The sequence below is a fragment of the Castanea sativa genome, chromosome 5 (assembly GCF_040712315.1).
Source record: "Castanea sativa cultivar Marrone di Chiusa Pesio chromosome 5, ASM4071231v1".
NCBI lineage: Eukaryota > Viridiplantae > Streptophyta > Magnoliopsida > Fagales > Fagaceae > Castanea > Castanea sativa.
The window spans coordinates 19,824,566-19,851,850 of NC_134017.1; the positions used below are offsets into that span (position 1 = coordinate 19,824,566).

Consider the following 27,285-nt stretch of genomic DNA (forward strand, 5'->3'; position numbering starts at 1 on the left):
GCTTATTTATTTATTTTTTATGGGAAACAAAAATCAACTTTGATTTCACGTCAAATACTACTGATTTTTTTTTAAATATATATACTAATAAAAAAAATTTAGTGAGCTAGAAAATTATCATTTATTTCAGTTTTAAAATTTTAATAATAATGGGCACAATTAAAATGAGCATAGGTCCATACTGTTGAGCAGATCCAAGTCCAACTCTCCCATTCTGAATTTCAAACAATGTTACCGTTGAATTGAGCAACAGGCAAAATTTCCAAGCCACGCCCCTGCCCTGCTTTCCCCATATAGTTTATAAATTGGAATCCCTCACATAAGCCAGACTCTGTTTTAGATCTTAGACTTGGAAATCACAGAGAGAGAGAGAGAGAGAGAGAGATCAGCAATGGAGGCGTTATTTTGTTAAAAGAAAAAAAAGAGAGGAAGACAGAGAAATGAAAGAGGAAACCTGGAGGGGCTGCTCAACTTGAGAGAGGAGACCCGAAGAGTGATGGGGCAAAAGGGTTTTGCTTTTTGCCACGGTCATGGATTCTTGCACAGGTAATTTCCTCTTAATTCAGTGTTTCTTAATTTTTGTTACTTCTACACATCTTATTAAGCTTAAGATCCTTATAATTATTAACAAAAGTTGCGTCAGTGATTACTGAAAGTAGTTTTGGTTTCTTGGCTTTGCCTGCTTATCAACCCAAAACAGTATGAAAATTTATTCGGTTTGTGATTTATTAGTTTATTGAATTCCTCATTTTTTCGCATATCTATTACCTTTCGCATCTCTCATTCTGCACATTAGTTTGGTACATAAACTCGGCTATGATATTGTCTCTTGGTCCCCTCTTTCTTGGGTTATAAAATGTCGTTTTTTAGTTATTGATTGGATTTGTGTGGTTGGAATTAGCTAATTTGTGATTGCAATACAATATGATTGGGAAAATTGGTCGAAATTAACAAAATTGGTTTTCATTTTGGCATGGGAAATTAGAGGTTTAATTTTGTTTTATTAACTAATGGGTTTTTTTAATCTAAATAATGTAGTAAGATTTGTAGTGAAAATGGATTATTATTATTTTTTTAGTTAATTTGCTTGTCTGTGTAGAATTAATTGAGGTTTGATTGGGTCTTGTTCACTAGTTTGGATTCTTTTTTATTGTTTAATCAATTCAGTTGAGTACTTGATTTTGCAAAGAAAAGTAGGGATTGATAAGGATTCTATGATACGAACTTCCTCAAGAAATCTAAGATTGATGCGGGGTTTGGTATTTTATTGGGCTTTATGATCTCAGTAATTTTGTCATTCAATTTTTTTTACTCTTGTACTTTATTTTGAATGTAATTTCTGTTTATTTCGTTTAAGATGTAGGTGAGGACCCTTTTATTTACTGATAAAATTGGTTTTTTTCCCCCACCAGGGCCTCTTTATATTGATGATTTAGAAGCTACTTGATGATTTTTTTTTTCAAGTCTCTTAATGTTGAGGATGGCAGCATTGAGGAGGTATACACTCTCTAAATTATTCAGCCTTGAATTGGCAGTGTCCATAATTGTATGTGATGATAGAGTTCTGTCAGTACATCCAATTAGTATATCATGTTTTATAATTTTTTAGGATTTTTTTTCTTAATGTTATTCAATTTGACTTCAGATGTCTGTCTTGTTATGGTGTTTATAAAATGGTAAAGGAACTATGTTTGTTAAGACCTTGGTCAGGTTGGTGCAGCACTCAATCTTTTCCCTTTTTTTGCTGGCCCTGATATTAGGAGATCACCATAGTTGATGGTTGTTAAGCTTTTCTCAACTAGTCAGGTTTCTGTAATTTTAATGTCATTCACTTGAATTCTTCTTTGTGGATTGATATTTTTGGTGATGGTCATTTTTGTTTGGTGTAGAATCTTAGGGTTTGCGGTAATCTTCCATTGGTTATGTATGAAGAATGTTTGGAGGGGAATGTCAGTCTATTGAAAGAGTAAGGGAAGCCAATTAGCTGAAAGCTATTGTTCATCATGTCAGACAAGTGATAATAAGTAGAAATCTTGGCCTAAATCATTTATGCTCCATAGGCAGAATAATTTTTCTTATAAGGTGTCATACTTCTGTTTTTCCCTTAGATTCTAGTTGATTCGTGCTGTTAAACCTGTGAGAAAATAAATAATTTTTAAATGAACCTACATGTATCAAAAATAGGTGCATCAGTTGATATGATGTAGGTAGTTTCTTGTATTAGTTATAACCAAATTATGACTATGTCCTTTGGGTCAAAAGGTAGTTTCACATTTCTATTTTAAATATATATATACACATTCTGGTTTGAAGGGGGCTGATATGATTTTAGAAAAAATAGAACTACTATTGTTTAGCAAATATGATTTTTTTATTTGGTTATCCCGATGAAAGTGGGACCAATGGTGGAAACTGGGAAATATGAAAATTTGTTAGCAGCATTTTAAGATACCATCAATATGTCAATGTATATAATACTTTAATAATATATTTGTCTTTTTTTTTCTTTTTTTTTTAATGGTCTTTGTATTGTAGAAGAATCCGTATTGGCAGTTTGACTAGCTGTGATTATGCATCAATTATGATAGTATTTTAAATGATCACGATTTGTGACTGTTGCTGAATTCATTACTGGAGGCTGCTAAATGGATATTCATCTAATGGATGCACATGAATTTTTTACTTTATTCATATTGATGCTTAGGATGAACTTTTCAAATATGGAGGTGGAAGCATTAGAATTTGTAATTTATTAAGAGGGTAGAAATGGATTAGCATCATTGCACATTCTGTACACACACATGATACAATAAAGAGAGAGTTGTTATTATTGGACGCATTTGTTGAGTTAGAGGAAGCTGTGATACCAAGTTGTTGAACTAAACACCAAATTGACTCACATACACTGGCACTAGTGCACAGCACACACGGCATTTTCTTTCACTTTACACACTAGCTTTTTAATAATGCACTCACTCACCAAATACACTTGCACACACCTGACACCTTACTTCTAGACACCTGCCTACTAACACTATGAGGACTTTCCTTGCTTCACATTACTCTGACTTGGTGCCTATGGCACACGAAAACTAAGCACCACTTCTACATATTTATACATGCTTAAAGTAGGTTAACAACTATGAACTCTCTAGCACATTCTTTTATTGTCTTTCACTAACAGTAAAAATATCTCTCTTTCACCGACCTTCTAGACAAGTTAAAAATTTGTGGCTGAGATTAAGTTATGCAGGTAAGCTCTAGAGAATACAGAGAGAAAGAGATTGAGTGAGAAACTCTAAAAATTTCTAGAGAGAGGCAGTGTTGATTTTTAACAGCATTGCCTTCAATTAGTCTAAGAAGCATGAACAAAGACACAGACATGACATGGATACTCAAGTTACTAGTGACTGGCCTGTAGACCTTTCAAAACACGGGTACTCAAGAAAGTATATTAGATCTTCTATTGGTTGAGCATATATCAACACAAAGTTGGGCTTTGAGTGCAATGTAAAAACTTATGAACTGTTAATGTTAGATTTCATTTTTGTATTTTTTGATTAATGAGAACAAATTATGTACGCTTATATCAATTTTGTTATGGTTAGGGGATGTGTAAGATGGGATGAAGCTAATCTTGTTGAAAATGAGGCAAATAAACCTGTATGGAAAAATATGTTTGAACCCAAGACACTTTCACTGAATGATTGAGGAAGATGGTAAGGACTAGGGTGATTTTTGTTCTTCCCTTAAAGCTCTGTTTGAGAATATGTTGAACATTATAATGCTAATGATATAATTATAACGGTTGATTCTTGTAGATACACCATCCACTATACTGGATTCTGTTGCAAGCGTTGGTTATGCTGCATATGCTAAAGCTATAAGAAATGCTTTAAATGTGGTTTCGACGCAAAAGCATTCTGCACCTTTAGAGGGATGTGAGGATGACGTTGATGCCGTGGAACAAGATGAAGGTACTTGATTTATCTTAATTACGAAAGGTCTAAATGATTGTGAGTGAAATATTATGCTAGTGACTTTTTTTTTTGTTGTTTGCTTTTTCTCCACCCGGCCCATTTACTATTTTCATGTTGCTGTTTTGAATTCAGCATATAGCTCATGGTCTTTTGTATCATTCATTCTGTTGCAACTTTTATTCATCAAAACTTAATCTCAGAAAGCCAAATGATTCTCAGGAAAATATAAATTTCCCTTCACTTAAACAAGCAATTGAGTTCAATGCCTAATATTTATTAGAGTTTTTTGTCTTCTAAGGTCACGAACAATGTAGTCTTAGAATTTTCCCTATGCTATCTCGGCAAGACAGAGGTTTGTTAAGAATTGCAAACAAATAAAAGTAAAGCTTAGAGTCCACATTGTACAACATCAGGTTTCACCATTTTCTCTTCAACTTGTTCCTGCACACACAATGACACCAAGAAGACCAAAAATAAAAAGTACAAAATTTTCAAATGGGGTTCTAATAAACTTTGCATATACTGAATAACATGAGAGAAAACTCAAATGGGTTTTTGATAATTGAGGTAGAAAGTTGAAAAGAAAGAGGAAGAGAAGCAAACCATTGCTTTTCATGCATCTACCAAATGGTTAAATTTTTTAGCTTGTTTCATGGGTTTGGTTCTGACTAGATCTTAAGTCAATTATTTGCTTGCCCACATAATTGTATTTCGCTCAGTTGATTGATGGTTTGTATTATGTGTTTTGGTCTTGAATATGGATCTTAGTTATGATGTTTTATGATGACAAGTTTGTGGTGGGGTTTTGAATTGACTTTGGTTTGGTTGGTTACAGTTTCATCAGTACCAGGTGGTGGGGAGAAGTCTGCCTTCTGAAATCGACGAGCATCCAAAGATTTATTGGATGAAACTTTGGGCTACAAATGAGGTTCATGCCAAGTCGAAGTTTTGGTGAGTAATCGATATTATCTGTGTGTATTATTCTGGCAATCGAAATTGGAATTAAAGTGAATGAATTTCATATGAAGAAACACCAATTTTACTACTACTAGTGCCAGGTGAAGTGGAGGGTTGTGGGGTTCAACATCCATGGGATCCATAACTTACCAATAAAAAAATTATAAGACTAAATTTTAAATAGGATTGACTCTTATATTATGTTTCTGCAAGGCATGTTGAATGCAGAGCAGCCTTGCACTAACAAATCACAACTTTGTACTGTCATCAGCTGATAAGATTACCTATTAACTAAATGCTGGTGCCTTTGTGGCTAACATTTTGGCACGTGCTAGAGCACCGAAATGGAATTTCTTTTTATTGCTATGTTACAACTTGCACATGAGGCACAAGTAGTTTTGAAACCATACTTCGCCTTCCACCCATTCTTGTGCGATAAGAAGTGCCATTTTAGCCAGCACTTAATGGCTTTTCTTGGGATTTTGTAGTCTTGGGTAAATACTAGGTTTTTAATCCACCATCTAATATTGCTAATGATCTAGTCAAATTCCTAATTTGTCTGTATAATCATGATGATTCCTAATTTATCCTTGCACAAAAATATGCTAATTTGAAGTATATAAAACAAAATTTTTAGAGATTTAAGTTTTTAAATCATACCAAAGTAATCAATTAATCAATCTATGCCACTGATTAAAGATTTCTGATGTTATTGTAGCAATTGGAAGACAAATTTTAATGGTTCAGAATGTGCTTAAATCATCGTTAAAAAAAGTATCCTTTAATGAGGTGTATTGTGAACCATGATGGACACTTCACATTATTTATCTTTTCCAAAAATTAAAAAGATAAATTTATATTTTAATATAGAGCTCAATTTAGGAATCTGGTATCTATGACAACATATTACTAAAGTCATAATTATGAACTGTACTTAGAAACTGATTTCCGTCTAGAGAGGACATTCATGCTATAAGTGTTAAGGTTATTAGTATCATACTTGGAAAAGTCTATAGTTATTGGCTATAACTTACAAGCTTACATTTTTTCCCTCGAAGTATTTTTTATTCCATTCTTTACCTAATGAAAGTTTTTGGTGACTTTTTTTTTAATGTAGAGTTTAATGTGGGTTTTGCCTTGGGTCATGGAATCTTGCACAGGTAATTCCTTTGAAACTACTCGTCTTTTTTCTATTTCTTATGATGATTGATATTCCTCCAGGCAGGGGGTGGCTTATGGTCTAGGCTACTTAGGCCTTGGCCTAAGGGCTAGTAGAAGTGAATTTGTCTTTCAAATTATGACTACTAGTCGCTAACCCATGCTATGCACGAAAAAATTATTTTATTTTAATATATTATACGTATTTGTTTTCTTTATTAAGTACTAATAAATCAAAAAGTCAATTAATTTTATATTAACATGATATAATATTATATATGTTATCTCTAGAGTATATACGAACAAATAAATCAAGGTTAATAGTAACTTGAGCGTTATTTCATAGGTTCATATAACAATTTCCACATTAAAATTGCAATAATATAACAACAAAAACTCACATAAATACGAAAATAATTTGTTTGTGCTTGTATGCTTCCACTTCTCATGGATGGAAATCTTCATTACTGTATACGGTCATATCTCTATATTGCTGTACATTCTGCAAAGGGATTGTATTTTTGTATGATGTAGTCTCATTTTTCACCTCAAGACAAAGTTAAACATGGCCCCAAAGAGCAACAAAAAGTTGTTTTCTGGTCCTTTGCAGTGTTCTTTCTTTTCCATGGTACCCTAGATACTCCCAAAAGTGCAGCTTATATGCCTTGAAAAAGGAAATAACTTATTAAATTCCTTGACAATAACAAAGACCTCCCTATGAAATTGTCCGCTTAAGAAAATAATAATCATATTCTTTAGTTTCACCAATCCGTAGTTGAAGAAAAGTGAGGTTTTAATATTAGAGAAAATACATTTTCCACCAGTTTGACAGTTTCTTCCTTCACCCTTTTAACAAAATCCTCCATCTTGTAATTGATGCAAACATTAGCTCCACGATCCTTGCAAACAGCTAATTTTTCATCATTCCCTGCCAAACACAATCTAAAATATATTATATATGGAAACTAAAGGAAACTAAACTTATGCATGCATTAGAAGAGAAGTGATATTGGACTATCAGCAACAACATTGAATTGCAAATGTACCAATACTCCCATGAAAATGAAGTTTTAATATTCATACGTTATGCGTTGGAGGTACCATATATCATACATAGTTGTTAATACTATCATTAATCACATATATTGCCTAACTTCTCTTATCACAGATATTTCAGATTTTGTGGGGGGGAAATTAAAAGAGAAAATGTGTTTTTATTTATTTATTTAGAAAGAGCTACAATGGTAACCTTCTCGGCTGGACCATGTTGTCCTTTATTTTATGGTTGTAGTTAATGAAATCAACACTAAGCAAGCAAGAATTTTAGTTCAAGTTGATCAAATGATGTGTGTGAAGAGTTGCAGAAAAATATCTTTAAATGTAAAATAGGATTCCACTCATCATATCATAACTTAAATTTTACTTCCAAACAACTCTGTTACCTTTGTGCAGTCACCAACAGAAAGCATAGCGATGTGAAGGTCTATTGGCATATTAGAGAGTTGCAGTAGAATTTAATTTTCCATTTTCTTTATGCCTAACATCATAAAGAGAAAAACATGACTTAACATACAAAGAAAACAGAAACTTGGAAAGAGAACAACTTTTTGATAAAATAGTATTAAAATTACTACAACTTGAATCCACCCAAAAATTACACCCATGACAAACTAAACACTTTACAATTGAACAGATACAGCATAGCCTCCTCTAATAATACTTTGCCACTAAACACCCTTGCATTTTTCTAAATCCAAATATATATATATAGGTAGCCCAAGCCAACTTGAATAATGAGGAATAACATTTAGAATGTAGCATAAAACCAAGAATTCACAATCCAAACAGCAATCAAAAGGTGTGGGAATGAACAATTATATTTCTAGTATTCAAAACCAAGACAACATATCCCCAATCTGTATAATGCAAAAATGCACACCTCAGGTACAATGTCTAAGATATTTATGATTATTGTGTTAAATAAAAGTAAATAAACAAAAATACAGAACTTAGTGGGTCATCATCTAGTTTATGACAGTTCATCTATACTATAATCTCAACACCTGTATAGGCTTGTAAACTAACATAAGTGCAATAATGTCAAGTAAAACCAGTTGCTCTTAGAGGCCTTTTGTCGAACACCAAGCAGATATAACCAAGAAATAGAACTTGGTTAATCTAGAGGTGCTATAATAGAGGGAAGCAATACTTCCAGTACCTAAAGAATATTTAGAGAAATGGAATCTACAAATTAGAAACATATTGATACCTCCTATTAGAAGCAATAAGATGTTGATCTTCACTATTTACATCAATAGAAGAATTGCTAAGCATGAAAAGCCATAAAATGTTGGCTTCAAGAAGATTTATATGCTTATATAATAGTGACGGTGAACAACAGAAAAGACTAACCGTCATAATAGTGCTTTTTTCTGCTTTGCTTCTGCTTCTCTATTTCATCAATAGACATGATCTCTATTTCAAGTAATTCAGCCTCAACACTGCAAGTGAAGGCTGTGGCCAACCCTAGGAGTATATTTCTACAGGGAGTAAGGGAATCAATTAAGATAGCCCATTCAGTTGCACACTCTATTGTCTCTGCATCTTTGTAATACATCAACCCCTGTAATTCAGAAAGCCTGAAATTTTCTTTCAAAATTATATACCAAATGGCTAAGACCAAGTCCAAGTTCAATGTCAATCTCACAACCAATACTCAAGCAAATCAGTAAAAATCTCCAAGGCATGACCTTACATTCACATACGCACAGTTCATTTCCAAATTTACGCTCAAGAACACCAAGCCACCTCTAAATTAGACCCAAATTCATTCTAAATGAAAATTTTTAAATTTGCAGAGAAATTCCCAAACTCTAATGTCAATGCACAAACCCACCATAAATGAATCATAAAAAAACCATACCTATTTCTTAGTTTTCCCTAAACTTTCAAATACACTCCCTAATGGAACCCAATAAAAATTATTATCTAAAACTTCCTTTCGAATTTTGAATTTATCTATAAATCAAAGGCTCACAAATCAATGCCTACGCAGAAACCTCAAAAAGAAAAATCCAAATTTACAAAGGGAAGGAATCCACATTAAAATTGCAATAATATAACAGCAAAAACCACTATCAGAAATTGAATTGGGAAGTTTTAAGGCAACACTCACTTGGATGTGCGAAAACTGGAGAGGGACTTTCCCATTGATCCAGGATGGTTTGTTCTTGAAGAGGCATCGTGAGGCAGCCTAGAGAGAAGAAGGCTTTCAGAAGAGAGTGAGAGAGAGAACTGGAGAGAGGAACGTATAGAGAGAAAAAGATATATGTAAACTATTAGATTTATATATATATATATATATATATATATATATATATATATATATATATATATATAGTTTTTTTATGGTTAGGAACATGAAATGGGTTTGTAATTACTACCCAAGATTCAAAATGTTCTAATGAATCAGAATATTTTTTCTTTAAATTAACATAGGCTACTAAACACGAAAGTTACTAAGAGTATCAAAACGTTACCACTAACGAGAAGTCACTTGTCTTTAGGTGTTTTAAATGTAACATGGCTGGTGCAATAAGGAGTGGTGTTTTATATTATATATGGATAGATATAGATTTGTAAGTATTAATACAGTGTGAGGAGAGGAAGAGATGAAGGATCCAAAAAGTCAAGGTTTGGCATTAAGAAGCTGAAGGGTTGCCGTTTGAGATTGTAACCGTGGAACACAAAGAGTTGCTGTTTGAAATTATAACCGTGGAACACAAAAGGTTGCTGTCTAAAATTGTAACTATGAAAGAGATAGAATTGGGAATTATTTTCTTTTTATTAGGTTTTTTAAATTTAGAAAAACCATTTTTAAATTGTATGACAAATTCAGGAAAAAAAATGATAATGACATGGCAGGTAATGTGGCTAAATCTGAGTCTAGCAACATTAAATACTACGCTTCAGCTTTTAGTAATATATAGACATAAATAAGGCTGCTCAATCAATTCATGTGTTTCTGTTAGGAGATTTGTTGCTTTAACCTCATTTGTTGCTGATTCCTGTGGAGTTTTAGAAGAATTTTTTCTTCTAGATGTTGTGTTTTTTATTGGTGATTCTAATGAACTGCTTATTTATGCTATTTCTTATTATCATTTTCTTCTAGTGTAGTAGGTTTTCAAATAAACTTTTATTACGTTTCTAGTTGTTATCCCATAAAGTGTTTAAATTTTATTGATGAAACAATCCTCATGGTAATGCAATTTGCATTGTAAAAAATATACAAGAAACTACTGTTGCACTGTGGGATATAAGCATAGGAACAAGTTCGTTCAATTCTATGAATTCTTCTTATGTGTTTTTTTTATACTCTTGGTGTATATTTCTTTCGGTTTTGGAATAATTCTATAGGGACATGTTGATTCTGGTACTTTCAAGTTCTATAACTCAATACCCTCTAGCCAAGATTAACATTATTTTTTATATTAATGACAAAAAAGAAAGGGTCAGCAAGGTCTTGACTAGGCTGCATTGTGGAAATGAAAAAATGCTCTTGCAGACGAAATAAAAGAGGTCCCACTTTTATTATTTATTTAATTCATATATTTATTATTAATTATATAACTTATTTATAAATTTAATTTAATTTTATTAATTCTATAATTATTTATATAAGCAATAATTTAAAATAGAATTTAATGGAATATATAATATTATTGGAATATTTTGAATTACATAGGTCGCGCAAGCCCCCCACCATAAATAAGAAGTCCACATTAGCTGTTCAAAGGCTAATAGAGGACTTAGTAAGTTGCTCATTGACCATCTACAGAGGTTAACATTTTTTTTCTTTGATTAAAATGAACAAAAAAGAAAGGCTTGGTGAGGTCCGGGTAGGCTAGGTTGTGGAAGTAAAAAAGAGTCTTGCAAACAAAATAAGAAAATTTTCAATTATTTAAATTATTTATATATTTATATTTCTCTTGCAGGTAAGTTGCTCATCGACAATCTAGCCAAGATTAATATATTTTTTTTCCCAATGATTCATAGGAACAAAATGGAAGGGCTCGGCAAGGTTAGGTTGTGGAAGTAAAAAAAGTTCTTGCAGACAAAAAAAAGAGATCTTTTTTCATTATTTATTTTATTTATATATTTATTTTACTATTATATTTAGCACTTCAAAAGCTAATAGAGGAGCCGGGTAAGTTACTCATCGAACCTCTAGCTAAGATTAACATTTTTTTTCTACGCTTCATAAGAACAAAGAAATGCTTGGTGAGGTCCTGACAAGGTTGAGTTGTGGAAGTAAAAAAAGCACGTGCAGACAAAGTCAAAGATATACTTTCTATTTAGCCGTTCAAAGGATAATAAAGGAGCCGGGAAATTGTTCATCGAACTTCTAGCCAAGATTAACATTTTTTCTACGATTCACACGAACAAAAAAGAAAGGCTCGATGAGGTCCTGACTAGGCTGGGATATGAAAGTAAAAAAAACACTTGCAGACAAAATCAAAGAGATCATTTCTATTATTTAGTTTATTTATAAATTTAGTCATTCAAACGTTGATAGAGGAGCCAAATAAGTTACTCATCAACCCTCTAGCTAAGATTAACATTTTTTCTATGCTTCATAAGAATAAAAAATAAAGGCTCGACGAGGTCCTGACAAGGTTGGGTTGTTGAAGCAAAAAAAGATCCTGCAAACAAAATCAAAGATATCTTTTCTGTTATCTATTTTATCAATATATTTAACCCTTCGAAGGCTAATAGAGGAGCCGAGTAAGTTCCTAATTGACTCTTTAGTCAAGATTAACATTTTTTCCTATGATTTGTAGGAACAAAAAAGAAAGGCTCAGTGAGGTCTTGAGTAGGCAGGGTTATGGAAGTAAAAGAGGTTCTTGCAGACACAAACAAAGATATCTTTTCTTTTTTTTTTTTTTTTTTGGCTGTTGAAAGGCTAATAAGGGAGCCAGGCAACTCGCTCATCAACCCTTTAAACAAGATTCACAATTTTTTCTATGATTAATAGGAACAAAAAAGAAAGTCTTTGTAAGGTCCTTACTAGGCTGGGTCTTGGAAAAAAAAAGGTTTTGTAAACAAAATCAAAAATCTTTGATCTAATTCTTATTTTACTAATATATTTATTTTATTGATATATTAAGCCATTCAAAGGGTAATGGAGGAGTCGGGAAAGTTGCTCATCGACCCTCTAGATAGGATTAACATTTTTTTTCTATGATTCATAGGACAAAAAGGCTCTTGAAGACTCTTGAAGACAAAGCCAAAGACATTTTTTCTATTATTTATATATTTAGCCGTTCAAAGGCTAATAGAGGAGCTGGGCAAGTTGATTGACCCTCTAACTAAAATTAACATTTTTTTTATACTTCATAGGGACAAAAAAGAAAGGCTCTACGAGATCCAAACAAGGCTAGGTTTTGGAAGTAAATAAAACTCCTGTAGACAAAATCAAAGATATCTTTTATATTAATTATTTTATTAATATATTTATTTTATTTATATATTTAGCCATTTGAAGGCTAATAGTGGAGCTACGTAAGTTGCTCATCAATCCTTTAGCCAAGATTGACATTTTTTTTTTAATAATTCTTTGGAACAAAAAAGAAAGGCTCGACGTGGTTCTAGCGAGGTTGAGTTGTGGAAGTAAAAAAAGCCTATTGTAGACAATATCAAAAAGATCTTTTCTATCATTTATTTATTTATATATGTAGGCATTCAGAGGATAATTGAGGAGTTCATCGACCCTCTTTCCAAGATTAACTTTTTTTTCTTTCATTCATAGGAAAATAAAAGATAAGCTTGGTGAGGTTCTTGAGATTCTCAAGTTGGGTGGTCAATAAACTTTTGTAAGGTAGACAAAACAATTTAGTTTAAAACAAATTGTTTATATAAAATATTTTTTTGCAAGAATGAATTTTTTTTTTTTTTGGCAAGTCAGATGGTCTTGTAACCACCCTCACTTAGTATTTATCTTGCTTCCATCTTTGAAATTGTAACATTATTTATGGAACAATTTTCTAGCTTAATCTCAGAAACCTCTGATGAATTTTCTTGCACAATGTTGATAAGATATGCAGGTTGTTTTGGAGGAAGGAGCTGAACAGTTTCACTTGAAAGCATAGTAGCAACATCTAGCATGGTAGGTCTATCTGTTGCCTGGTCTTGTACGCATAAAAGACCAACATGAATGCATCTCAATATTTCAGATGAAGGGCATGACTCATCTATTATTGTTGGGTCTATTAACTCCAAACCTTTCCCTTCATTCCATAACTGCCATGCCTGATATAAGACCAGTTGTACACACAATATTAACTATTATATTCAAAATCTTGAGTATAATTCAGAAGAGTTATAAGTGAGAAACTTACATATCCAATAAGGTTGAGTGGATACTCAGAGTGATAGCAACTATTATTTTTCTTGCTGCTCACGATTTCCAATAGTAGAACTCCATAGCTAAATACATCAATTTTTATTGAAACAACACCATTCATGGCATACTCTGGAGACATATAACCACTGAAATAATAATTGACCAATAAAATTTAGTGTATGAATAAGCACATATACACATACACAAATAGAATTAAATTGTGCTTACTTGAAATGCAATGAATACTTACTATGTTCCAACAATTCTATTTGTGTTTTCTTCTAATCCTTTCAACCCAAGTATTCTAGCCAAGCCAAAGTCAGAAATTTTTGGATTCATATCCTCATCAAGCAAAATATTGCTTGCTTTTAAGTCTCGGTGAATTACTCTTAGCCTTGAATATTTGTGAAGATAAAGAAGTCCTTGAGCAATGCCTTCAATGATGTTGAAGCGTTTTTTCCAATTTAATAAAGACTTTTTAGTAGAATCTGACTCAAAGTAGAAAACAATTGCAAGCAAATGATAAGTAATGATTGATTGCAAATAATAGAAAATATATATATCACACAAGAAAATTTTCCTTGTAATGAACATACGCCTTACCAAAGAGGAAGAAGTCTAAGCTTTTGTTGGGCATGTACTCATAGATTAGAATTTTTTCTTCTTGCTGAATGCAAAATCCTAACAGTCTTACGAGATTTGTATGTTGGAGTTTGGCAATAAGAATAGCTTCATTCTTGAACTCTACCAATCCCTGTCTAGAACTTCTTGAGAGTCTTTTTATTGCTATTTTCTGTCCATCATATAATTTACCCTGAAAATATATTTCAATAGTCAAATCTCACTCAAATTATCTTAAATCAGTTTACATTTGTATTATTTAATTTTCTATCAAGATTCTACCTTGCCCTTGGCCAAAACTCAAGTGTTGATTTGACAAATTGGATTAATGAGCTGGGCTAGTTCTTAGGTTCAAATTTTGTACCAGAAAAATAAATAAAGAGAGCATTGGGTCAAGGTGGTAGATTTAGTTTGAATAATAGTTAGATGGTTTAAATTCTTCATTTCTGAATAAGCTTTGTGTATGGTTGATAATTTATAATAGTATTAAAATATGTTGTCTTAATTTCAAACCTGATTTCCATTATCAACCATACCACCCATTTAATAAACTTAAAAATCATTTAATTGTTCAATCATATTCAAATTTAATCATACACACAAATTGTGTGACACCTAAAGAAAATGCTAGCTACATCTGCACTTACACCTCAAAAAGACTAGTCAAGTTGTAATTGAGGCTCTTTGTAATTACTTGTAAAATGAAGATATATCTTGTAAAAACTTGATATGCGACTTGGCATATGACCACACAACACACACTCAAAAAATCTAATCAAATCAAATTTGCACAATTTGGGTATCACAATCTCCTTGCTTAAATTTTTGATGACCTTATCAAGACCCACATCATATTGCAATGACCCTAAGCCACATGATGTTATCAAGTTTGCTTATTTACTCGAGAAAAGTGCTAGCTACATCTACTTTGACACTCCAAAATAGTTAATCAAGTTGCAATCGAGGCTCTAGAAACCCAAGATCCACTTTGTAAAGACCCAATATATGACTCATCACACACCTAGACAATACAAACTCAAACAATTCAATACAATCAAATCAGCACAATTTCGTATATCACACAGACACACACACATGTATATACATTTAGAGAGAGAGAGAGAGAGAGAGAGAGAGAGAACCTTATAAACTGGTCCAAAACCACCTTCTCCTAATTTATTTCTAGTTGAAAAATTTCTTGTAGCAGCAGATATGGTTTCGAAGCTGAAGATTTGCAAGTCGTGGCTACCTTGCCTATCATTATTTTGTTTCTTCACTTTGTCACGTACAGTGGACGGTATTGCACTACCTCTAAGTTCTTGTAGGAGCATCTTTTGTTTCTTTTTTCTCTCCCCTAATTTATATATGCAAAATATAACTTGAAAATTTTGTGTTGCTTTATCATTTGTAACATATCTAAAAAATCTATGGTAAGAATATCAATTACCTTCCGCTATGTGTTCTTTCACTTTTGCATAGCATAATAAGCACAACAAGGTGATGATAATTCCCCCTACTGCCACGATGAGCCATATCCACCACTTATTTGCTCGCCACCTGTTTGTCCTCACGTCTGTAGTGCCATCCCACGTAGCTGGCCTGTCCTCTATTTCATGACGAGAATGAGATGTTTGAAAATAGAATTACATTAGTCACTAATCCGTGCGTTGCACAAGAAATATATTGAGTACACTATATAATTTAGTTTTGCTTTATTTTACTACAACACCAGAATTGAAATCGTAAAATAAAATCATATAGCTAAAACATTTGTTAACAGCTTTATGTTTCAGACATTTATTAAACTATATATTATTATTATTATTATTATTATTATTATTATTATTATTATTATTATCAACTTAATAGTATTTAAATATATGATACCAACATGCTTCAAAAAAATGTCCAACACTGAAAACAACTTCGAAAACAAACTCAACTAAACAATTTGATGAATAAATATATTACAATCTATAATATAAGCCAAGAAATAAACTTTGAAACCAATATGAACAAAATCCACGTCAAAGAAAACCATTTCGATCATTTAAGAATACGACTCACTATATAAAGTCATGAAAAACACAGGATTCATTACAAAAAAAAAAAAAAAAAAAAAAAAAAAAAAAAAAAAAAAAAAAAAAAAAAAAAAAAAAAAAAAAAAAGAAAGAAAGAAAGAAGAAGCATCTTTAGTCTTTATAGATTTTGCCTAAGTACTCAGATACGATGACACATACTCACACAAAAATCATTAAAAAAAGAATCAAAGAACATACAAAACATGTACATATGCTATGAAAGTAAAAATAAGAAAAACAAAAGAGACGTAAACACAGACAATTAAAGAAAAAATATAGGAAAAAAAAAAGTTATGATGTTAAAACTTCCATGGATATTACCCTCAAAAAGATAAAGATGGGTTACCCTCAAAAAGAATAATCCATGGATATTCATTGAAATCTTCTAATCAATTTCTGATATAAAAATAAAAAAATAAAAAAACCCCAAAAGTTATGATGTTAAAACTTCCAAAAGACCAAAAAAAAAAAAAAATCAGAAGATTCAAAGCTTCAAAAGTATTGAAATAAAACTATATATATATATATATATATATATATATATATATATATATAATTACGCAATACAGAAATACAATAGAAAGAAGGGTTACTCTCAAAAAAATAATTCATGATTATAGGTTTTCTACAATTGAAATTGGCCAGACAATTAAATGTATTGCAAAAAATGAACTTAAAAATTCATATGTAAATCAAACAATTAGAAGATTTTGAGCCAAGAATTCATTGAAACAAAACAAAAATTATGTGACTACACAATGGAGAAATATAACAAAATGATGGGTTAGCCTTTAAAACAAAATCAATGTCAATAGGGGTTGAATTTTGAAATCTACCAAACTATTTTAGATATTGCAAAAACTGAACAAAAAATGTTAAAATCCAAAATATGAGTTACCTTTTAAATGTTAAAATTCAAAATATTAAAACTTTTAAAAGGTAAAAAAAAATTGAAGATTTAATTAAAAGATTTAGGCCCAGCAATTAAATAAACAAAACTAACAATTGACAAACTTATAAGGAAAAGCAACAAATCTATAATTTTTATTGAACAAATCGAAAACCCTAACCTTGATGCATTAATGACCGAAGAAGGAAAGGAGTCATCCAATACATAAGTGGAATATGTGAATTGTGAAGCATGAGCGCCCTCTAAAAAAATCTTGAAGAAAAAGAAGTTTTAAGGAGAAAATTGTGTTGCGGCAAAAGAAGTGAAAGCTCGAATTTGTGTTAAAAACACAAGAGCTGTATAGACCCCAAAATTAAAAATTATGGCTCACTTGATTTTACTCTAACTTATCCAAGTGTGGAAACAAGAATAAATGAAACGCAAACAACCAATACTATTCTAGTGTATGTTTAAAAACAATAAAAATAAAGCACAAGAGTAAGGGAAGATGGATGCAAACACAAGATAACACGGCAATGTGTCATCAAAGAGGAAATTGAAGAACTCGGCAAAAAACGTCTCTGCCGCCCTTCAAGTAGTAAATTGATCCACTAGAAAATAAGTTGGGATACACGAATAGCAAAAGACTCTCCAAGCCTAATCTACCCAATGTACCTAAGTCTTCCAAGCTCCTATTCCAACAAGGCTTCTCAGAACCGTGTCTTGTCTAACTTTCCGGATTCCGCAATACGCCAGATTGCATTCGCTAAGTCTCACCGGCTTCTTTTGGCAAATCCCCAAAACTTTCCAATCTCCAAAACACTCTCTACACTCTGAAAATGTATTGGTTTTGTTTGAGTACAAATCTCTTCTTAAGGTATGACAATAGAAGAGGGAATGAGAAGAGGCTACAATGATTTCTCACTAAGGATGTGTAGCTCTCTCTCTAAAAGATGGGTATATGTGTTGTTGAAAACTTATCTAGGATTTTTCTCTCTGAATGGCCTCATTACACATTTGTGGATAATGAGGGTAGATATAGTATAGGTGAAGGGTAAGAAAGTCACACTTAAAAATCCTCCAAGCAAAGAGTTTCACAAGTATCTTGCGAGAAGGCCTTACCCATGAGATACTCGCGAAATTGACAGCCTGGCACGACTCTTTAGCTTCCAATTATGTGCTTCTCACATGCCCTTTTCACGAGAACCCTTCTTGCGAACTTCTCATGAGAACCCTTCTTGCGAGCTAGTCGCGAAATGCACTAATCTTCAATTAAGCTTAAGTCTTCACTAACTTAATACTAAACCCAATACAATAAAATCCCACAAAAATACAAGGAAATAAATTTATGCAATTACAACACTTTTTGTCATGGAATAAAGCCAACATAAAATATAGTTGTAAATCACAACTTTACAAGAAGATAATAGCAGATTTGATCATAGAGTACTTTATGCACACAAGCACGTGAGAATTAACAAAGTGAGACTATTAGTTATTTTATAGATATAGATGATATAAATGATAATGATGAGTTTAAGTTTAAGTTGGACTTGTTAGAGAGATAGAGTTTCATTCCTTATTAAGTTTGGACTAAATAAAAATAATTTTATTTAAATATTGTGCTGACGTGGAAAATTGTGGGAGTTTCAGAGGTTTCGGTTATATATATATATATATATATATATATATATATATATATATATGTATATTAGTATAATATCCACACAATGAATGACTTAGTCAATAACAGGGGTAGCTTAATGCATTTGGGGGCCTAAGGTGAAAATTAATTATCTTGTTTCATATGTAAAATTACCATCAATTAACACGAACCACCAAGAATTTAAAAAAAAAAAAAAGTTTATAAACATAAAAAAAATTTGACAAAAATTTCTACATTTGTTGATGTGGCAAATTGATAATAGTGAGTAAAAGAGTGATGTTAATGGTGAATCTAGTTGAAAACTAGTAAAAATTTGCTAACTCGACTATTGTAAAAAATGTTGTGAGTTTTTTTGTGGATTTCTTTCTTTCTTTTCTTTTTTCTTTTAGAATTGCTACATTTATAATATTTTTCAAAACAAATCTTAGGTGTTAAGTTGTTTCTTGTTTTCTATCTGAACATGTCACTAAAATTATTTTTTTGCTATCAATAAACAACCTTTAACAATTTGCTATGTAGAATTTTTTGTAAAAATATTGTGGACATAGCATTTTTTTTTTTTTTCATTTGATAAGAAAATATTAATTTATTTATTGGTTAATATTTCAGCTTAATTAATACTATTGGTTAAAATTTAGGAGTCTTTTTTTCACTTAGGGCCTTAAGGGGCCACATTAATAGCTTATACTATTGAGTCGGCACTGGTCAATAATTATATATAAACTTAAATAATACGATAATAATCAATTTTATATACTAATGATTAGTTACGTAGAGAAATTATGTCATATAATTTGTAATACTTATATAGAACTATATAGTGAAAGAATGACGTGTGCAACTCAAATTTCAATATTAAAAAAAACAAGTGTAGTTGATTGTTATAATAAAATAAAACAAAATGATGAAATATATTTCAAATTTATAAAAACTCTTAGTAGTAAAATTTTAATCTGGGTTGTATTTTCTAAACTTTTAAAACTTTGACAATAATGTTTCATTTGAGCAACCATGTTAATTATTTTAATTTACTTATAGTGTGCTATACAACATAATGGAAAAAAATAATAATGTTAAAATAATAAGAAGGCATCCACTTGGTGCAACTACAAGTATTACACAAGTTTTATCATATGATATGATATGATTTGAACATGAACTTATATAATGTTAATTTTATTATAAATTTTGATGACAATAACTGATATTATTATATAATTTCACAATTCTCATATTGTACCATAGAGGTCTTATAATTTTATATGAAATGATTTTTTTTTTTTTTTTGATACCTTAGATAGGTTTTAGTCAAAATTTATGTGCATATTGGTCAATTTTAGCTAATAGTAACTCATTGAGGGCATGGATTTAATTGAATTAAAATTTTAATTATTTTAGTTAATATGTTTTAAAATTTAAGGTTTAATTAGAAACCACCCAAAAAATTGAAAAGAATTATATAATTTACAAATTTATTTGACAGAAAGAAGATATAACAACTTGGCATAGAGAGAATATTACCACTTTTTTATGCTAAAAGAATTCTAGGTCGCGACTTTTATATATTGTATTAGTTAGTAATTCATACAATGCACGAAAAAACTCTATCAAAACTTTTATACATAATACATTTTTAGTTAGTAAGTATTAATAAATAAAAATGTCAATAGAGATTTTTTTAAAAAAATAAATAAAAATTACCAAGTTTAATTATAATTTACTTAGAAAATATGAAACAAATTAATTAGAATTTGTTTTGTGTTGGGTGCTTTATCCAAAAAGATGGCGACTTCTAGTTACTTTAAACTAATATAATTTAACCAAATTTGAAACTCTGAAAATTGAATTAAAAAATATATACCAGAATGATTATATGAAAAGAGATGAGTTTTCAAAAGCTTTAATTATATATAATAAATATTTAATTAATAAGAATTAATAAAAAGGTCAAATTAGAAAATTTGTATATAAAAAAATAAAATCAAATAAGAGACAACTTTTTTTTATTATCTAATATAATAAAAATTATGTAATGCTGGGATGCTTTATCCAAATAGACAATAAATTCTAATCATCCAACTTATAAATTCTAATTAATTATATAAAAGTAACATAGTTTTTGTTTTTTTTTTTTTCCTTAACACACACACAGATATATATATATATATATATATATATATATATATATATATATATATATATATATATATATATATATATATAAAAGTTGAGCATGACGTAATTAGACTTACCTTCTCGATAAAGGTTGTATGTTGTCCGTGAAGTACCATCTGTCGGACCATCTTCAGGCACTGTGCTCCAAATCTCACAACCAGTACGGGCCGTCTCATTTGCAAATGCATAGGCAACACAAGAACAATTGTTGAAGCACTTGGCCTCACAATCCACAAGGCTCAGATTGTCACCTTCATTAAACTTCAGTACATATCCGTTAGCCGACCGGCCAAAGAGTATATTTAGAGGAAATCTATCATTAAGACTCCTGCACTCAGGAAGCTCAGCCGCACAGCCTTCATTGAAGTCAGTGGAAGCAAAAGTACAATTAAATAAAGTGCTGCTATTATCAGAAAGTATTCCCAAGTAATCTATCTTTAACTTTGGGGGACTACCGACGGTGTAATTTTCCCGAGAGTACTCGAAGTATGTTTCATTCTCATTCGATGTGTAGCTAAAATTGCGGTTGGAATTTCTTAGTCCAATAGCTGAGTGAAAATAATTGTCTTCCCAAGACCCACTAGTCCAATAGATGTTCTCGAGCCACAAGATGACCAGTTGATTTGTATGGTTAGGGTGGAGTCCAAAGGTAAAGGCGCCTGTGTCTGGATCCCCCACGTCTCTCCATGATCTTAGAGACCAAGTATGTCCTGTTCTGTGGTTAACTCCAACTTTCATTCCTGGTAGAAGTGTGTCAGTAGGATAATCAAAGCTTTGCCACAATTGTCGCCCTGAGCTTCTTTCACTTAGTACAAAATTACCAGTATCAAGGAGAACAGCACTTGCATTACTGGTTTCTTGTCCTGAATATAGTACAATAGAAAGACTCCCATTGTATGAAATTTTCAAGTTTCCGTGATCGTCAATGGTAAGGCTTCCAGAATTGTCAAGGATTGGATTGTCACAATTGGCAACCCACACTAAATTATCCTCCAGGCGTGCAACGTTATTGTACCATATTCCCAAATAGTAACTGCCACTTGTAAGGCTGAAGAATCCTAGTCTAAAGAATCCTTGAGCCGAAACTAATTCACTCCAATTCTTGAGCTCCTGTCCTTGCTCTAATGTGTCTTGCAGGGATTGGGAAGATGGCCCCAGAAAGAGTACCAAACATATAAAACCAAGCTTAAGTTTTTGTGCTTTGCTTGCCATAGCAGAGAGTATTTGATTTTGACGAAAATTTGGAAGAAGGCAGGGGAAATGAAATTGTTGGAACTTGGAGCTGGAGGAAGACAGGAAAGAAAAAGGCTTGGCAATGAAATTGGCCTCCTTAACTAGAGCAATATTGTGCAAAATAAAAAGTGGTTAGTTATACACATTTTAACAAAAAAAAAAAAGACACTCATATCGAAACTACAAAATCACCCTGCCCCAGCCTCAACCACCAATCTCTGTCTTCTTCCAATAACAAAATCACAAAACCACCCCTGCCCAGACTCAACCACAGATCAAGGTGATACCACCCAAATACAAAAACCAAATACTAAAATTAGAAATAACCCATCATAATAGAAAAACCCAAAAACTAAGACTAGCAATAACCCATCTTACAACTAGCAAAGAATCGGATGAAATCAAACCCCAAAATTAACCAAAACCCAGATGAAGTCAAGTGAGGACCATGGCAGCACTACATCAAGATCAGAGGTGGCAGTGGTGGATCGCTGCAACTGGGGCTTGCTTGGGTTGTTGGTGGCAGTGCAATGATGGCGGCAGTGCGATGATGGTAGTGTGATGATGGTGGTGGTGAGATTGGTTTGAGTTTGAGAAATCTGTAGAAGAAAAAGAAGAAAGAATAAAGAGAAGAAGGAAGAAGGAAAAAGGAGAGCCAGAAAGCGGGAGATGGTTCAAAGAAAAAGAAAGAGGGTTAGTGTGAGAAAACGAAAGAAAGAGGTGAGTAGGGCACGTGGTAGCTGTTTGTTGGATATAATAAAAAATTAAAGGGATATTTTTATTTAAATAAAATAAATGGCAGACAAATTGATGAGGTGTTCGGTAAAATTAGTATATAAAATAATAATAAAAAACATGTGCTTTAGAAAAAACAACAGAAATTTTGAGATGGTTTAGTATATGTTTTTAAATAACCATCGTTAGTTTTTAAATAATATTATATATTATTTTTATACACCTTTTTATTTATATATATTTTTAAATAATAATTTTTAATTTTATGATACATGTACCAAACATTCCTTCAACGTCGGTACATATCCTCCATGGGGCGGGCCCTAGAAACCTCTTTTCCTCAATTCGTGCCTTAGCAGTAACATCAATCACCTGCATTTATATTAGAGAATATTCCATTGAGCCTGTTGTAGCCACCTACTTTATAGACACTGCCGAATGGACGACAGCCACCCCCAGGAAACTGCGGTCTCGAGTCTTGACCGACTGATCTTGCTGAAGATTTTGTGGAACCTTGAACTAGTCATTCAAAATTCTAAGTCGAAAGATAAAAAGGAGCAAGGGTTTTTCCAAGTTCCATGGTCAAAAAGTACATCATTTCATTAATAATTAATAGATCTTCACTCGTATAGCACGTAAATTTTGACTACCCAAATCGCGAAATTATAAATCATATATGGATCTAAATTTACGTGCTTTGTGTCTGAAGACCTGTCAATAATAAAACGCTGTACATTTTTATTATTAATAAAATGCTAAAATTAATAGGATAAATTATAAAGTTAGTATTTATTTTTTATAATATATTTTAATTTAATTTTTAATCTTTTAATTATATTAATTTGAACTCTAATATTTTAATACTGTGTTAAATTAGTTTCTATTGTTAAGTAATTGATAAAAAATGTTAATATGGCTAATAATCAAAATCAAAAATAATTTTTTTGTCACGTAAACTTCCATTTGGATTACCATATCAACATCATAATTAAATTAAATATTAATCTTCTTTCCTAAAATTTTAAAGAAAAAGAAAAAAAAAATCTTAACCTACATTTTTTTTTTCCTTTCAATTTCTTGGCATCCAAACACACTCCGAGATCAAATCCTACAAAAATCAACTCTTTCAAATTTTGATTGAGTTGATGTAAATGTAACCTTCACATACTGAATTGAAAACATATTCAAACATTCACGTTCAAAATCAAACCCACAACTCTGGAAAAAACCAAAGATCGTAGCCAACCCAGTCTCCTCAAGCTAGCTACAACCCATTTTGGAGTACCAATGTACCGCATATGGTGGTTGAAACCCCAAAACCCAGCGAGTTTCAAGGAAGCTTAAGATTCTTTAAAAGTAATCCAAAACAAACAAGTTACAACTCAATCATAGTCCAAGCCGAAATCGAGCATTCCATATGTGTCGGCCTCCAACGAGTCAGCCATGGGAGATCTAAAAGCTTCTCGGAAGGTGGTGGGAACCAATCTAGGTTTGGGTCAATATGAGAGTGAGAGATAAAGAGAGAGGAATTTGGGTTTGGGTCGATTTGATCAGTGATCTAACCCAGAACTTAGAGAAAGTAATTGTCAAAAGTGATTTTCAAAAAAAAAAAAAATAAATAAATATTGAAAGTGATTCTAAAGCTTGCACAAAGCCTATTTAGGGGCTGGGTCAGAGTTGTCCATTGAGGAGTTCAAGCTGGAGCTATATAGTTTGTAATCTAGCAAAGACTTACGGTGTATGTATTTTCAATTAGGTTTGTATAGGAAGCTAATAAATCTCCTCATGTGTGGCTAGGTGATCTTTGAAGAATAGTTTTTTTTTTCTTCTTTGATTTAAGTTTAGGCCCCCAAGCTTTTGCTAACGTTTTCTTACAAGACGTTTGCCATGGTTCTAATATGGGCTCCTCTTAAGTTCTTTGGTTGATTAAAAGTTCTAAATATTATAAATAAATAAAAAAAGTGGAGTAGTTTTTCTTTTTGGAATTTTTTTGAACGTAGCTATGTTTGATTATCGGGAAAGTGCAGGAAAAATTAAAAGAAAGTATAAAGAATATGAAAATTGTTGGTTATTGGATTTTTTTTCATTTAAATACTGACGTGACATATTAAAATTTTAAATAAAATTTTAATTATCATTTTATTATTATTATTATTTTGAGAAGGAATTATCATTTTATTTTGGACGTGAGGTTAGTCACAATTTTTTTTTAAGTTATACTAATATGGCGGTGTAGATAGTAATTGATGTGGCATAAAAAATAATTTTTTATTGTTATGTTTGACACATTAGTTTTTTTTATTCAAGGGGTAATGATAGAGACCTTATTCAAAGGATAACAAAAGAGACTAAATTAACACAGCAATGAAAATATTAAGGACCAAATTGATACAATTAAAAAGTTAGGGATCAAATTAAAATATGGTACAAAAGATAGGGACTAACTTTGTAATTTTTCCAATTACAATATTATATCATATTCATTTTCTATTTAATTAATTATATCGGTACACTTTTATGCACCAAGTGTTGGAGGGTAGTAGGTTTTGTTAGCTTAACTGGTAATATCTCTTATGGTTAAATAAAAAATCTGAGATTCAATCTCTATTTACACCACAAACAGACTGGTATTTTGGTCTGATGATAAAGAAATATCATTAGGAGCGAACGTTTGAAACACTTTCTAAAAGAAAGTGCTTGAAGGTATAAGAAAAATAATTCAAACTGTAGAGTTAGTAACATATTGTAATTACACAAAAATATGTGAGTCTAAATGTTTTATCTGAAATATACTTCTTACATGTATTTTTCTCATGAAAGAGATTAAAAGTAGTCAACTAATTAAAGGGACATACCACTGAAAGTAGTTAGAAGGCCCAAGAATAATTTCTTGGGGGTGGGGGCCGGGAATTTGATAATTGCTTGACGGATTTCATCTCATTGATTATTTTACAGGGTATTTTCATATTGATTGTTGAGATTCGATCGTGTTCAAAGAAAACAATATATATTCATAGGTTAACATCTTAGGTCCTTTCACCAATCAAAAAAAAAAAAAAAAAACGCTTTCATCCTTTTTAAATTTTTATAAGCTAATTATAGAGTGAATTGTGAAAAAGAAAATTAGTGTATACTAGCCTCTGACTCACGTGATGTGTGAGAATATTATTAATGATCATTTTGTGGTCAAACTTATTTGGAAATAAAAATTTTATAATAAAATAAATTTGTTATGGATCATTTTTGTGAATTGCAAAAAGAAAATTCTTACCACATAAGTTACTAAACTACCATTAATTTAAAAAAAAAAAAAAAAAAAAAACCAAAGGTACATAACATAACTTATCAAATTATTCAAAGAAACATTCGTTAAGAAATCATTTAAATCAACCATCAAATATATGACATACCGTAGAAATTTCATAATAAAATATAGTGTAGAGTAGACAAGGCTTTTACAAAAACAATGAATTCAAATTGACATAATAATAATAATAATAATAATAATAATAATAATAATAATAATAATAATAATAATAAGTGGAAAAATGAAAAGAAGACAAACTTTTGTGTAAATGTTTTGTGCTGTTGAATATTACTATCATACTTATGGACTCCATTTTTTGGTTTGTTTATATATATACACACACATACACATATATAGTTGAGTAAGAAAGCAATTATTATTTGAATGATTATTGTGATTGATTGACAATAATTTAAAAAAAAAAAACCTAAAACATTTTTTTTTAATTTAATGGAGGAGGAACAATTTATCATGATTTAAAGTAATTAAAATAATAGATAACAGACTCATATATTTGTATTATCTAGGCAAATAAAGAGTCATTCTTATAGTGTTTGATGACTTCTATATTTGGTGAACTGTTTTAGAAAGGACTTTGATTTATTATAATTATTATCATGCATTAAAGTCATAACTTTAGATAGTTTATTCTATTTTGGCAATATGATGTGGATAATGAAAATAAAGATTTTTTTTGTAATATAAGCATATTACATGGCATGTCCTTTTTTGGTGCAATGCGTCTCAATATGAAGCACACACATTATGCAAATCTTTGTTCTTTATTTCTAAAATCCAAGTGGTAAAGAAAAATAAAATATCCCACACAACTACTCGAACATTTGAATTTTTTATCAAAAAGATTGGTTCTTTCTTTCTTTTCAAAAAAAATTCAGGCTCTCAGTTTTGGGAATAGTGTAACCTTTTCGTGGAATTGGATGCTTATGAAATCATTGGTTGCAAAAATAAGGTACTAACATGTTAACGGAGAAGAAGATAGTGAATTATCAAAATTATTGTTGTCTAATATTTTTTTTTACTACCTTCATTGCTACAGTAAATCCAATGAAAACCATCTTAG

At 31.1% G+C, this 27,285-nt stretch overlaps 2 protein-coding genes and 1 long non-coding RNA gene across 8 annotated transcripts; 1 reads left to right on the forward strand and 2 right to left on the reverse strand.

Moving 5' to 3' along the window:
• Positions 1-197: 197 nt before the first annotated feature.
• On the forward strand, positions 198-11,582 carry LOC142637418 (uncharacterized). Of its 2 annotated transcripts, XR_012844632.1 has the most exons (6): positions 198-546; positions 3,609-3,719; positions 3,822-3,977; positions 4,816-4,931; positions 6,055-6,097; positions 11,090-11,582. It is a non-coding gene; the product is annotated as an uncharacterized LOC142637418 (long non-coding RNA). The 2 variants fall into 2 exon arrangements; XR_012844631.1 differs by lacking the exon at positions 11,090-11,582 and having other exon boundaries at positions 6,055-6,188.
• Positions 6,449-9,426, reverse strand: LOC142637416 (uncharacterized). 5 transcript variants are annotated; one of them, XM_075811695.1, is made up of 4 exons: positions 9,271-9,426; positions 8,508-8,635; positions 6,908-7,023; positions 6,449-6,759 (listed from the first exon to the last, which is right to left on the reverse strand). In XM_075811695.1, exons 1-4 carry the CDS (start codon positions 9,303-9,305, stop codon positions 6,655-6,657), a joined length of 384 nt encoding a protein of 127 aa, XP_075667810.1. In that variant the 5' UTR covers positions 9,306-9,426; the 3' UTR covers positions 6,449-6,654. The 5 variants fall into 5 exon arrangements, 3 of the variants coding, with proteins under 3 accessions (XP_075667810.1, XP_075667809.1, XP_075667808.1); XM_075811694.1 differs by having other exon boundaries at positions 8,508-8,718; XM_075811693.1 differs by having other exon boundaries at positions 8,508-8,734.
• Positions 11,583-12,903: 1,321 nt separating the features above from the next.
• LOC142637415 (G-type lectin S-receptor-like serine/threonine-protein kinase CES101) lies at positions 12,904-22,836 on the reverse strand. The gene is made up of 7 exons (XM_075811692.1): positions 21,007-22,836; positions 15,566-15,724; positions 15,261-15,472; positions 14,101-14,311; positions 13,748-13,985; positions 13,493-13,643; positions 12,904-13,403 (listed from the first exon to the last, which is right to left on the reverse strand). Exons 1-7 carry the CDS (start codon positions 22,139-22,141, stop codon positions 13,089-13,091), a joined length of 2,421 nt encoding a protein of 806 aa, XP_075667807.1. The 5' UTR covers positions 22,142-22,836; the 3' UTR covers positions 12,904-13,088.
• Between the last annotated feature and the right edge of the window lie 4,449 nt (positions 22,837-27,285).

Excerpts from the sequence above, each read along its gene's own strand:
- LOC142637415 (XM_075811692.1), bottom strand. The coding sequence starts at position 22,141 with ATGGCAAGCAAAGCACAAAAACTTAAGCTTGGTTTTATATGTTTGGTA. Across the intron at positions 14,312-15,260 it reads GTTTTGGACCAGTTTATAAG|GGTAAATTATATGATGGACA; the intron begins GTTCTCTCTCTC and ends ATATATTTTCAG. Across the intron at positions 13,644-13,747 it reads AATAGAATTGTTGGAACATA|TGGTTATATGTCTCCAGAGT; the intron begins GTAAGTATTCAT and ends TTATTATTTCAG.
- LOC142637416 (XM_075811693.1), bottom strand. The coding sequence starts at position 9,305 with ATGGGAAAGTCCCTCTCCAGTTTTCGCACATCCAA. Across the intron at positions 8,735-9,270 it reads TCCAGTTTTCGCACATCCAA|GCTTTCTGAATTACAGGGGT; the intron begins GTGAGTGTTGCC and ends AGAAAATTTCAG. Across the intron at positions 7,024-8,507 it reads AAAAAAGCACTATTATGACG|GGAATGATGAAAAATTAGCT; the intron begins GTTAGTCTTTTC and ends TGTGTTTGGCAG.